The 14358-nt window shown below is 41.3% G+C and overlaps 1 protein-coding gene across 1 annotated transcript; it reads left to right on the forward strand.

The window, feature by feature from the left end:
- The first annotated feature begins 1429 nt into the window (after nucleotides 1-1429).
- FAM192A (family with sequence similarity 192, member A) lies at nucleotides 1430-13497 on the forward strand. Its single transcript, XM_009894463.1, has 6 exons — nucleotides 1430-1569; nucleotides 1756-1854; nucleotides 5261-5382; nucleotides 9422-9555; nucleotides 11544-11608; nucleotides 12750-13497. The coding sequence occupies exons 1-6, from the start codon at nucleotides 1440-1442 to the stop codon at nucleotides 12965-12967; spliced, it is 768 nt and encodes a 255-aa protein (XP_009892765.1). The 5' UTR covers nucleotides 1430-1439; the 3' UTR covers nucleotides 12968-13497.
- Nucleotides 13498-14358: the final 861 nt, after the last annotated feature.

The following is a 14358-nucleotide window of genomic DNA, read 5'->3' on the forward strand; positions in this document are numbered from 1 at the left end:
TGCATCCTGCTGTAACAAATATTTCTCCAGTGCTGTAATCTGGATTTCTCTTGAGACCTCAGTTTGTCGTTTGTATTACAAACAATACCCCGCAAAAGTACCAGTTTTTCTAAGAATTTCAGGAGTCTGCTTCCTGCAGGAGGGATTCCTTGTGGTACAAAGGAAGAGTGATAAACTGGTTCCTTCCATTATTTGGATTACTGCATCCCTACCTCCCTCCCTGGAACACTAAGTGTTCTGGGTTCTCTTCCAGTGCTGAAATGCAGGCAGGGTGAGATCCTAAATGATATTAGGCAGTGCAATTATCTGTAGTCCTTGGGGTACGTGAGGAAGTTATACTGAGGAAATAAGAAGAAACTAGCAAAAAGTGTGAGGTTAATGTGACTTCAAATGAACAGCTGTATTTATGTTGTGCTTACTTTGTATTTGCATATACAGGTTCAATGCAAGAAACAAAAATAGGCATTAACAGTTTATTCTATAGCAGGGAGCTGGCAGAATAAATCTGGAAAGGAGACATTTAAGACTAGCAGCACAAGCAGTTTGTTTGATCCTGGCCTTACAGGTGTCAAGACCATGAGTTTTCCTTCTGAGGATGACTCCTTGGAGCATCTCCACCCTACGCCTAGTACTGAAACAGGGATCTGGCCAGTACTCAAGTATTAGGCCCTCTTGCAGCAGAGGGCGGGTGTACTGTGTGAGAAGGGGCTGTACTCACTTGGTCAGAAGTGTGGCACCTGTTTTCTAACCCCAGCCCCATTTTAGCCCTCTTTCACCTCTTGAACCCTGACAGACAGACACACACCCCCGCATAGACTGTCCAAGCCCAGCTCTCCCCAGAGCTGCAAAGAGGTGCAGAATGCTTTTGAATGTTAGAGAGATTAGTTGCTGATTTGTGAAATCTCACTGTTAATCACTTATGAATATATATATCCAAATCATCAAAAACGGGCAAGCTTTCTCGAGGTTTTACAGGATGGGTGAAAAGAACTTGGCTAAATTGAGGGCAAAGTGTCAAATCCTTTCTCTAGAGCAGAGAGGTGTAACAACTGAAAGGGATGAGAGTGTAGATGTGGGTTTTTAAAATTTATTTTAATTTAATTTATATATTTATGTAAGCAAAGTAAATCTAAGGTAGGCTGGGCAAAATTCCATTAAAATGTGACTTTTAGAAAAGTGTCCTGAGGCAGACAACCAACAGAGAAGACATAATTATGAAAAAGAGTAAAGAAGGAGTAAGAGGTGGTGCTATTAGTCTTAGCAGTTATGCAGAGAGTAGTTATCTCAATCAGTAGTTACTATGTAGTGCTCTTTAGAGAACTGAAGTTATTACAAGTGCAGCAGGTCTGTTTTTCAGGATGTCTCATGCACTGACAAGTGAAATGAGGCCCCTGATGTCCTTCATATTGTGTTTTTCCTAAAGGACAGGCTGTTCCACAATGGATGGGGGAGATGGTACTGCTGACCTGGTGATTAACAAGAGGTTTGTGTCTGAATCGGAGCTAGAGGAGCGGCGAAAGAGAAGGCAAGAGGAATGGGAAAAGGTCCGAAAACCTGAGGATCCAGAAGGTACGGGGTAGATGTTAATAATTATAAGAAAGAGACTGGAGAATAATTCACTTTTGTGGAAAACAAAACTAAAAGTAATAGCTTATATTCTGCAAGTTCGAAAGGTTTTTGCATGAAGGAACTAGGGACTGTTGGTGATTTAGTATTTCTAACATAGTGGCTCATTTCCTGATTTGTTCCTTTCAGAATGCCCAGAGGAGGCGTATGACCCACGCTCATTGTATGAAAGACTTCAGGAACAGAGAGAAAAGAAGCAGCAGGAGTTTGAGGAGCAATTTAAATTCAGTAAGCACCAGAAGTTACTATTTTGAATTGAAACCCAGCAAACTGCATGTATTGTGTGCAACAGCTGTATACAACATCTGACTAAGGGACGTATCTGTGTGTCTTGTCTGCCTCTCTGAGAGACAAACTGAGGCTTCAGAACAGTGTCAGTGAAATCTTGTATTTTTCAGAGACGGTGGATGTTTCTGCAGGTAACAGTTCTTATGGCACCAGGACAGCACTGCACACATATAGAACTCAAAAATTGCTTGCAGTTATGAAGCTGCATTCCTGTAAAGTGTGGAATACTAGTCTTATTTTACATGTTAAATTAAAAAAAACCACAACAACAACTCTGTTGCCAATCTATGAAGAAGTGGAAATGTAACGTGGTTTTATGACTCTTTAACTCATGCTTTAACACAAGATCATCCTATTTGAATCAATAAAAAGAAATCTTCTTCTAGCAGCTGGTACATTTCCAAGCTGTATTTAGTTGATGCAAAAGTGATTTGAGGCTCAAGATTACTATTTGGAAGAAGTAAACATACAGGAGTTGATTAAAAAAGTAGATATTTAACTCTTCTAATGAAATAGAACCTAATTTCTACTGATATTTGAATTTCTGGTTTTATAGAAAAGTCCTTTGCATTGTATCACCTGTGTATGTGCTGCTGAGTGCAAAGATGATAATGAGAACTAGAAAATTATTAGTCAACCATTTTGGGGAAAAAGGGAGCTATTTGCTCTATCTAAAGCGAAACGAGGACTACATTTTAAGGTGGGTTTTGGTTCTTTAGCTGGAAGCCTTACCCTCAAACTATTGTGTCCTTTAATCTCCAGTTTGCCTAACTGGATTTTGTCTAGAATTTCTCTTGTATTTGCAATGCAACAAAACTATGTTTGACCTTTATAGCTCGACCTTTGAGTTCTGTTAGCTAAAACTCCCTGCGCCTGCAGACGCTAGTGAGTACATTACTGATGACTGTGATTGCCTTTCCTGTTTTGTAGTAGATACTTTTAGAATTGTTCCTATAGCCAAATTTCTTTGGGAGAAGGTAAGTGGGAGGAACTGACTACTAAAGAGGAGTGGGTGGCCTGTGGACCACTAGTTTACCTCATCAGAGTTCAGCCCAGTTTGGCCACTTGTGACACGATTTGTCCCCTGATATGCTTGAATTTGCCGTAAAATGTTCCTAAGTATTTTTTCTATCCATGGGAATTTTGGAGGAGTAGAAAATAAGTTTAGTGCACTGTCATTCTGATCAGTCAGAATTGATGCTGGGGCTTGGGAGGAGAAACACTTTAATACTGAAGAATTGTATTTGCATAAACACACAAACTTAGTTACTCTAAACCTTTGTGTAGACGAAAATCAGTATACTGACTAACAGTTCCTTCTGCTAGGTTATTCATCATTGCAAGAATGTCTTACTTTTCAAAGTAAAATAATTTTAGTAGAATGTTGCAGCATTTTAAATTAAAAATAATACTAGTCTTCTCTAAAATGCAACTTTAAAATTTTCTTTCTGAATTATTATGGTAACCAGAATAAGGATAAGTGGAAGCTATTCCCTCTCTCTTACGTTTCGCTTATATTTTTGGTGGTGAAAAGTAACAGACAGTGGCATTAAAGTCTCCAACTGTACCTACAGGACTCTTTCCAGCTGGAGATTTTGCTGTTTACTTCAGTAAACTTTTGATCCAAGTAATCTTTGGTGATGTGACTAAGCAATTCTTGTCCAAGTAGCCACCAGAAAACTGACTCCTACTAGCCTGGATGGGAAAGGCTTCTGATTACTGTCTCAGTTTATTGTTTCCCTTGCCGAGTTATATTAGATCTGCAGTGTCTTCCCTTTGGTTCAGGAAACCTGTAAACCAAGTACTGGAAGGCGAAGCATCCCTGAGAGGTAAACCAACTGCTGCTTTTAAGGCAATCCTTGCAGAATAACAGCTACCTGCTAACCTGGAGAGCTAAAGCCTACTGCACACTCTTTAGTAGGGAACCTCAGTAAGGTCAGCCGTAAGGATCTCCATGGCTGCTTCTCCTTCGTTTGCAGATCAGACAAGCAGAGAATGAAATGAATTCGTGTCACGCGCTTCAAAAACTGTCCAGAGTTTCACTGCTTTTGCTGTCTGTCTGAAGGCGCCCTCAGCAGTAGTAGTAGTGAATCCCACAAGTTATTGTTTAAAGATTTGCAAATGAGCTCTGCATTCTCAGAGTTGGAAAGAGTAGGGCTCAGCCTTTTAAAAGGTAACCTCAAACAACAACTGATTTCTAGAGCTTTTTTGTCAAAAGCAGACACTTGCCAATTATTTTGGATTTCTTAGCTTGCCATTAAACTAAGTAGGACTTGACTATGTGGGTGAAGATTAAAAAAAAATATGGTGATCTCATATAAAAGCCTAAAAATCCTCTTACAGAATTAAACTGTAATGAAGACTAAAGGTGATGTTTGGGTTAAGATTTCTGAGGATGACTACAAACAGCAAGACTTGGTCTTTAAAAAAAAAATAAAATTTAAAAAGATGTTGAACATTTGCAGAACAGAAAATAAAAGGCCTTCCTACTGCACCAGCGTGTACTTTCCTTAGAGTAGCATGTTTAGAAATAATTTGTTTTTATTTGGAAGTTAAAATTGTCTTGCTTCTACTTTTTTTTTTTAATTTTAACAGATGTTAATCTTGCTTAAGTTACTAATTGTTTGCTGTAAGAAAGTTTGCTTCCTGTTTTGAGGCAAGATAGTAGCGTGGTTTTTTCCCATTACTGGTTGGTTGAAGAACAGATTCTGAAGAGACAGGCTTAAACTTGGTATCTGAAACCAAAACATCAAATATGTCATTGCTTAATGTTTTGTGTAACCTGTTCCAAATGGGATTTCAGAACTGCAGCAAGGCTGTTTGTGTGAAAACTTCCTCAATTTTCCTAAATTATATCAGCAAGCCCAATAGCATTTCATGGCTTCCTATGATTTGTGTCTTGCTTTTCCCTGTAGTAATAGTGTTGTGTTCAAACTGTATTAGTTTATGGTAGTTTGTGTGCTTTAGTGTGTAAGAATTTCAGCTTGTTAGCGTCCAGTATCATTAACCTGGAAGTATTTTTACTCCTTAATTACAGAATCCTGCTGATAGCTTGTGGAGTTTGCTTTGTATCCTTTTCTCGGCACGACAGCATGCCTGCTGGGATACCCAATTCACTCAGTCGCCCAGGGCTCTACTCTCCACGGTCCCAGTGACTTTGTGCAAATTGTTCTGCCTCGGCAGTATTAGAAATGTCATATGCCAGATGTGGATGCTCACCTACGTTTTCTGGGGCAGCTGGAAATCGTTGGAAGATATTCTAAGTGAATGGCGAAGTAATGCAAAATAAATGGCTGCTCCCTAAGTGGTTTTAGCTTATCGATATGCATTCTTTTCCTTTGTCCAGAAAATATGGTAAGAGGCTTAGATGAAGATGAGACACATTTCCTTGATGAGGTTTCTCGGCAGCAAGAGCTACTGGAAAAGCAACGAAGGGAAGAAGAGCTGAAAGAACTAAATGAATACAGAATATCCTTTGCATTAAAATGGCTGGTGGTTATTTAGAGAAGGTTGAGAGACTGGGCTGTAGTGGGATTCTGTCATTGACATTCTTTCTATAAAACTGCTCTACAGAACATGCACAATGATAGACTTCTAGAGTTTAATGTTTTCATTGGATTTCCCACTGTAACGTTTGATATTCCCCACCCTCAACCCTGCAATGTCTTTGGTACTTTTATTTCCTTCTCCCCCTCCCCATTGTTTGGGTTTTTTTTTCCATTATTGAGGGCATGAAATACCATAGCTAAAAAGAGAAAGAGAACATAAAGGTGAAACAGCATATTACTTCTAATATTTTGCTTTTGTCTTCTTATTGAAAAGTAAATGTTCTTGTTTGGTTGGTTTTGGTTTTTTTTTAACTACTTATTGGCTGTTTTTAAAATACCTGTTTGAAATACTGTTTGAATTGCGCTCTCTGTTATTACTCTTGAAGCATTAGCTACTTTCTCCCTTGCTGAAAGCTGCAGGATGAGAAATTAAACACATCTATGCAGATACGCTGACATTCATCTGGGAAGTCGGTGCCCATGGAGACTCAGCTCCTTTGGGTAATACAGACTTTTAGGCAGTACTAAGAGCAGGACAGTTTGGCTTTGCTATTAAATGCCAAATTTTCATGAAGATGTGCTAGAAAATAATACAAGATGCTTTTTCTCTCTGATCAGTGCCAGTCATGGGAGGTTGGAATGATTTGAGGATTTCTGTGCTAATCTAAATGTTGGGGCTTTCTGAGGTTTACTGAATCTGTGCAGAACCCGATGGTTTCTTTGCCTCCTAAAGAAAACCAGTGCTTTTAAGTCATCAGTGAACAAAGCCCCAGTTCTCAAGGATGCTTTAGTATAAACAAAAGAGTTTATGGACACAAGGAGGTGACCGAAACCAGTCAGCAAATAAAGCTGAATAGTGCCAATGCTACAAGGATCTGCGTTAATGATTTACAATGTATAGCATGTGTTCTGTGAAAAGCATCTTAGTTACTGCAGTAATGTGTTTATGAAAAAGCAATAGGGATGCATTTTTTTGCTTCAGAAAGAGGCAATAGTTGGTTGATGGATTTGGAATATTTTCTTGATTTGTTGGACCTAATAATGGGATGTTCATGAGATATATTTAGTTTTGGTGATGGTCACTTGTGGGTCTGGCTGATGCAAGGACGTGCAGTATAAGATTGTGCTGTGGCAGCAGCTGACAGCTCTAGTTAGGTCACATACATCTGGGGTGAACCATACCAGCCCACAGGCAATCTTATGTTGTCTTGAATTAGCCGCATAACACACTGATCCCTGAATTTACTGAGCAGGGCCTGTTCAAGATGTACAGGCCGTCTGACCTCAGTCTTTGCAGTCCTAGTCTGGCTCTGTATCTGAAGTCTTGCTGTAAATTAAACTGTAGAACCATTTGCTGATGGGGTAGAGGGAGGGCGAGTGTTATATAGTCACCTCATCTCTTGAGAATCTGAGAAGTTTTTCCTATTCTGTTTCCTTTTGTTAAATTTTTTTTTATTATTATTTATTTATTTATCCATAATATTTCAAGCAACCTCAGAGCAATCTCTCATCTGTATTTGAAAATTTTGGTGGTATTCTTCTAAAATGCAAAAGGTGTTTTTACATCTGCAGGTGTTACTAATGGTTTATCACTACAGTGACAAAAACCAGTGAGTACTAGGTAAACGTGTACTGTTCAAGTGCTTTTCCAAACTAGTAAGAGGAAGGTCAACCCAGTGGGTTTGATTATTTGGTCTTTTTCCTAGTACAACATCCAATAAGCTACCCAGAGACATTAATTTCATGGTAAAACCTACGTCAATATTCAAGTACAGAGCTTTTTTCTTTCTTTTTTTCCTTCATTTTTTAGGTTGAAAAATCATGAAATCATACAGCTTAAGGATAAACATGCTTTGGAATATTTTAATGCGCTCTCAAGCATAAGAAATTCATATGCATGGATGCATAGGAATTTTGCTTCCTCCTACATGAATGACAAGTGTTTTTTTGTTCCTTACCCTACCCAGACCCCGCTGGTCTGACAGTGTTTAAAGATTTATAGATAACTTGTTTAAAGCCAGTTCCGAGAAATGTTCGAGAACAATGTCCTCTTGTCTTAAATCCTAGGTAAATGTGGGAAAAGTCCCCCTCCAAGAAGCAGGCTTTACTGTAGGACAGCATTTTTTAATACAGCTGATATTTAGGATTGAGAGGTTTATTGCTAATGTAACCTTCCTGAGAGGGGACGCTTCTTGGCTAGATATAGTGTTACATTTGCTAACGGCAGCAGTACATATAAAATCTCTGTTAAAAATATGCTGTTGTGTCTCTAGTAGTTGAGGAGTGTTAGGAGAATGGCATCCCGGATGGAAGTGAAAAGCCTGTAATTCGGTATCTTTTAAAAGAAAAGCCTTGGGGTTCCTCAGCCAGGCTTTTGTAGTGCAGTGTTATAAAGTGACAAGGTAACGAACCTAAATGTGGAAGTTGAACAGTGCAGTGTGTGGAATCGTGTGTTGCAACCACGTTCAACACAAGTTTTCAGATTGCTTCTGATAGCCACAGGATGGCACTCCTGTGACATCTTAAAAAATAAATGGAATTGAATAGCCTGGTTTTGACTGAGACTTTCAGTTGAGGTAAGGAGCAGTGTGGGTTACGGCTGTATCCTTAGGAAGATGAAATAAGGAATGGTGTCTGAATACTCCTAATTGTAAAGTGAGTGGAGACTTTGAGTGTGTCAGTTCTAAGGTGTAAGAGGTTTTGATTTGCAGATGTTCACTGGGGAAAAAGCAGTATGACTTCAAATACATGATCCATCAATGTGAAATTCACTGTCCAATATTTGTCTGCAATAACTGGGGCAGATTTTGTGGGGTGAAACTCTAGCTTGTGGTTATGTCACCTGGTCAGCGGAGTTGTAATCAGAGAATAAACTGGTCGAAAGCTAGATTTAGGGGTATAAACAAATACCCTTTTAAATTAGGTTGATTTTCCTTTGCTATATGCAGTTTAAAAGTTTATTAACAAACAGGATGTTCGATGGACGTCATTTCATCAGATCCAGCTGGATATTAACTGTTATCAGGGACGCAACTAGATCCTACCACAGAAGGAGAGCTGTCTAGTGTGTGTGCAGAGTGAGTGTGCCTTAATAACAGACCAAGCTCCTTCTTATCCTGTCTGAGAACCTGCTTAAGTTTCTCCACCTCATTATAGGTTTCAGCTGCATCCCACCTTGCTAACACTCTTTTAAGCTACTTATTTTTTCTGTGCGGTGGCAGTCTCTTTGGGTGAATCTTGGATCACATGCACCCTTAATCAGATCTGTCTCCTTCCTCTTGGAGTTGGTGTTCAAACCGGCCGTAATAGCCATGTGGCCCTTACAGAGAGATGAGCTGAAAAGTTAGTGATAAATGCCAAAACAAAATTGAACTGTTGCACTTTGGTGGGCTGAAGGCCGCTGGGCTCAGCCAAAGTGGGGTTTGAGGAGTGGAAGTGAGCCCATGTATTGCTACTTAGCTTTTTTTTTTTTGGTAAGGATTAGGGGGTTAAAGCAGCAAATTTGAATTACAAATGCGTTGATCCCCATAGAAGGGGGAAGTACTGCATTGCCATTTATTTATTTATTATTAATTTTTGGTCCAGTCTGACCTTTTTGCTTTTCTAAGACCTTCAGGAAAAGGCAAGACAATGGGTATGTTTATGGGTGCCGGATTTGTTGTGTGTTGCACCTTTCTGACTTTAGCAAAGCAGTTCTTAGTCTACTGCCTGGATGTCTTCAGAGGAAGAGCTGGTAGAGAGAGAGCGAGAGAGCTCCAAACCCCAAGGGTGAAGTCTCTTCTGTCTTGGCTGAAGGTGCGAGCTAAATGTCATTACAAATAAGTTTATTTTGATAGAATATGTGAATGAACTTCGGTCGCTGCTGTCAGCAAAGCTGGCTAAATATATCGGAGAGGAAGCGGAGAGGAAGTGTCTGTTGCTTTCGCTCCTTCCTGGTTGATCCTTAACCCTTAATTCACAGCACTCTCACCAAAGTGGGTGTCAGTATGGACCCAAAGAAGGAAACTGAGAAGAAATTGCCCATGAAGTCAGTGGAAAACAAGAACAAATTCTCTCAGGCAAAGCTGTTGGCAGGAGCTGTGAAACACAGAAGGTTAGTTTCACACCTCTATAAATTCAGGAGGAACGGAACCCAGTTAGCAGTGTAAAGGGAGACAAGCCAAAACTGCCTCCAGAGAGTGAGGTGTAAACCTTAGCCCTAAAGAAAAAAGGGGGGAGGTAGAAGAAAAGACCAGCCTTGTTTCTATAGGCTCTCACAAACTGTGGGAAAAACATGAAGCAATTCAAATAGATAAGTGTGTATAAAGCAAGCGGGTAGACTCTTCATTCTAGACTGCCAGGCTTGGGCAATCCTTCTTGGGGATCTAGAGGGAATCTCTTTTCCATCTCTATTTGTAGATATCAGTGTCACCTCACTCATGTAATTTCATTCAGGTCTGCATAATTTATCAGCTGATTTTATCTGTGTCGAAAATAGATTAATTGCTGCTGGGGCCAGCATGGGGGAGACATAGGTCACAAGAAAAGAGCTTTGTGTATCCATTTGATCCTGAGGGCACCAGGCAAACTTCCCTTGTTCCTCACTGATTTGTGCTGGTACATCAACAGCCTTCCCATCCTTGGGAGATGGCAACTGGGTTTGTGATCTCTGCTGTTTTGATCTTGGCCTGCAAATGCAGCTGCTGGTGTGCTACAGGTTATGGAGAAACTAGGCATGTGGGACCAGAGTTACTTCCCATAGATGAGTCGTCTAATACTTGAGATGATTACTGACATCTAGAAATTCCGTCAGTGTTTTTGAATCTGTCCCAGAGAATGAGAGATTATTTTAGAAGCTTATCTTGTAGGGTGATGTTTAGCTCCTGGTACAGCAGTAATTGCACGTCTGGAAACTGAAGTAAGCACTTCCACCACCTAATCATGGCGGGGCGCTGGGTAGTTGTTTGGGTTTTTGGAGGGCAGAGAAGAGAAGAGAAACCCAGAACTGATAACAAGCAGCCAACAATTTTTTTTTCTTGTAACTACTAGTACTTAACCCAGTAGGATGTAGAGGAGCTGGCATGTGCTTAATGGCACATCTAAAGTCTGCAGATGGCATCTATTTGAAGAGAGCATCTTAACTGACATGTCAGTGCCATCGCAGATTTGCTTCGCGGTCTTCTATTTTTGCCGTCTTATCTTTTGTTGCAAACTGGCCAAAACCAAGTGTAGCGTGAGCACAACATCTGCTATCTGAGCTTTGTAGTTTCCTCTAAAGGCTGTATTACTATTAAAACCTTCCTGCCCTGAATAACCTTTCATCTGTACTGCATGTTCTGACAGGGGCAGAAAAGAGTTATTGCATAAAAATGCTTCTTCATCACTTTAGTTCATCACAGCTGAAGCCAGGAAACATTTGTTTATATGGATGGCTGGGGATTGGGAACGTGCAAGAGGGGCAAAAAGAACCTGAGCAGTGACAAGGAAGAGTTACAGAAGCTCTGAAGCACCAGAAGTCCAAGTAACGTTCCTTTCCCACAACACCACTTTGGACCCAAAAAAGACCCCTTTCTTTTTAAGTTCAGGCACTGCAGCTGTGTGTGAAGTGCTACAAAACCTGCTGGCTGGAAGATTTCTAGATGTTTTAGAACAGGCGCTCTCGGTGTTTGAAGGCGGGGAAGGAAACCCTGGAAGGGGAAAGTCACGGATGTTGCACCAGTGAGCATGGTAATCATCCACTTGTGCAAGCCTGCGGTCATGTGGGGTGGCTGAACCTCAATTAGTCATTCCTGATCTCCTGTGGGATACTTCCAGATGAGGAGGCAGCTCTGGGTTGCTGTGCAAGAGGTCTGACTTTGACTCCCAGAGGTGTGTTTCTGTTTCCCAGGTTAACAGTTGACGCTTGCAGTGTAGGTGTTGACTCTTTCTAGGATCCTGCATGTTCCCTGAGGAGCCCCAGTTAACAGCAGTTAGAAGTGCTGATGGTCATCAGGGGACCCTGCTGGCATTCACTGTAGCATTTGAGGCAAAGATGTGACTTTGACTTCACGGTAATTGAGTGGTTGCTTATGAGGAACAAGATGCTTTCTTATGTTTTCACAGTTCAGATGGTGGTAACAGTGTGAAGAGGTTGAAACTAGATACTGATCATGATGAAAAGAATCAAGGTATGTCCTGATTTCCTCATGTGGGAAGCTCTCTGTCTCTCACCTGAACAGCAACTGACTCTGTGTTAGATCTGGTAGAGGATTTGCTTTTCTGCTCCTTCATTATGCAAGATAGCACAGACTGTGGTTGGCATGTTCTCTCTTAAAGCAGTAGAAATGGTAACTATCGGTGCTGGCAGCCTTTATAGAAAACAGGGCTGGAGGGAACCTCTACAGTCTATCCCCTGCCTAAACCATTCCTGACAGGTGTTTGTCTAAGCTGCCCTTAAATCTCCACAGACAGAGATTGTGCACCCTCCTTAGACAGTTTATTCTAATGCTTAACTGATTTTACCCGTAAAGAGTTTTACTTTATAACTAATAGGGGTCTCCCTAGCTGCATTTTAAGCCTAGTGCTTGTTCTGTCAACAGGAAACACGGAGAGCAGATCATCCTCTTCCTCTTCACAGCAGCTTTTGATATATTTGTGTACCTCCACTGTTAGCTTTTCATGCTATGAAGTGATCTTGTCCACCCTGAAACCAATTTGTTTCCGAAAATTATGGGGAACTAGAAGGAAAATTAAGTTGCATTTCAGTCTAAGCTGTCAGGACTGCAATTGACTTGCTGTCAAGATACCCTGACACAAATAGGGTGAGCTGCAATTGTGTAATGACAACCCAAGACGCTTCCTGAATCTCCTTCTGTTCAGTAAACTTTCAGAACACTGGAAATAATTAATTAGCTGTGGAAGAGGGGAGACGTTGACTAGCAGAGTAATGGTATAAAACTTCTCCCCAACTATGCTGTCATATCACAAAAAATTATTCAATTACACAAAGCAGAGCTATTTATTCTTATTTAGTGGGTTTGCTACTTGACAAGCATCAAACTGACAACTTTAGAATAAAAATCTGTAATGCCAGCATAGAGCTGGGCTTAAACTAGTGATGAGGGAAGAAAAATAAAATCCCCTGAGGTAGCAAGTCCTTCCTGTCAGAATAGTTTTAGCGCAGCATAAAGCTGCCTTATGCTTTAATTAAATCCTGCAATCATCCACCGCTGATGTGGCAATAGCAGGTGAATGACACACAGCACTTCCTGGGCTGATTAAAAGCTCTTTCCTGTGTTCTCGTTTTTGACTGCGGTACCTCTCTTTCAGAAAAACCATCCTGCGTTCCCTTGGGGAGCAGCTCAGTGGGAGGCTCCACAGTCCACTGTCCCTCAGCAGCTGTGTGCATCGGGATCCTGCCCGGCCTGGGCGCCTACTCGGGAAGTAGTGATTCGGAGTCCAGCTCGGACAGCGAAGGCACTATTAATTCCACTGGAAAGATCGTCTCTTCTGTCTTTCGTAGCAACAGTTTCTTTGATGGTCCATAACGAAATCCCTCCGTGTGTAATGTAGTGCAGAGTATCTTCCAAAGCCCTGATGGATGCTTGATGCATCCTTCTGCCCCAAATATAATCTTTCTAGCTAACCTCTCAACTTTAATACACGCAGATACTCCTAAAATAACTCATTATGTCTTCTTTTCCCCCTCCCCCCCCAACTTTCCATTGCTGAGGTGCATACTGAGCCTAGAAGAAAGGCTGCCATCCTAAACCAGAAGGCATACCTAGTAACATAGTGCAGGTCTGAGGGTAGGGAGGAGAGAGCTTTACCTTTTAAAATTCTTACGGAAAGAAAGAATTCTGGTGATCTAAGAAGTTTATACAAGACTAACAGGCAAAAAATACTCACTTGAAGCAGTGAAGTCTTGTAGAAACAGCCATGTGTTCTGTTTTAAAATGTCATTTTTATTCTGTATTTGAGAAATGGGGGCAGAACAAAAATCAAGCAGATGGTGAAGTGTAGATTGCCATGACACTGTAAAGAAGTTTTAGTGTTACATGATTAAAGACATTCTGAATGCATTTTTTTTTTTATCTCAGCTTGTGCCATTCATAATTGTTCCCATTCCATTAAGCAATTTCAGCTCTACCCAACCAGCCCCTTCCTCAGACTGCCATCCAGGAGAAGTGCAAGCCAGCCTCCGACAAATGCGGAGATGGTGATGGAAAACTCCTGTTCTGAGTGAGTTCGGAGGAGCTGCACTTGGCTGTTCTGCTCAACGCCATTGCTCCCGCACCGGCGCTTGACAGGTCACTCGGCTTTTCTGCAGCGGTGTCCTGAAGAGCATGAATCCCAAGTGGGTGGGATACCCAAGCCTCTTTGTGTGGAAGCTGGAGAACTCCTCCATCCTTTGCAGTGGTTTTTGAAGTTGTATTGGATTTAAGAAACTTCATGTGAGCATGTTCATGGGTGGCATGGACCAGGCGTGAGCAAGAAGTAGGCTGTGAAAGCCGAGCGCCCATCCTTCTCATCTGTGTGCAAACAGTGCTGATGGGAGGTCAGTGGGTTGGAACAGCTCAGCTCGACTGCTCGGAGGTGGAAATGTCTTTGTGACAGTCTTCCTTGCAGGAGTCCTGCTCTACGTACTACACTCTGAAGTGTAGGCGCTTCCGAGAAACCAGCAGATATGTGCGTACCAAAGGGCAGTTACCCGAACGTGACGCTAAGCAACTTGGAAGAGAGCAGCTGGGGTAAAAGCAGTGAAACCTGAGGGCCTTTGATAGGATTCATGCCTTAGCTTGAGTGCTGAACTTGCCTGAAGGAAACAGGGAGAGTTATGCTCGCTCTGAAGCTATCCTTAGCCAAATACCCTTTCTGTTTGCACAACCGCAGTCAGATCCTTACGAACACACTGTAATTCCTCCCTTGTTCTTCTGGG

The sequence above is a fragment of the Charadrius vociferus genome, unplaced genomic scaffold (assembly GCF_000708025.1).
Source record: "Charadrius vociferus isolate BGI_N301 unplaced genomic scaffold, ASM70802v2 scaffold621, whole genome shotgun sequence".
In the NCBI taxonomy this organism is placed as follows: domain Eukaryota; kingdom Metazoa; phylum Chordata; class Aves; order Charadriiformes; family Charadriidae; genus Charadrius; species Charadrius vociferus.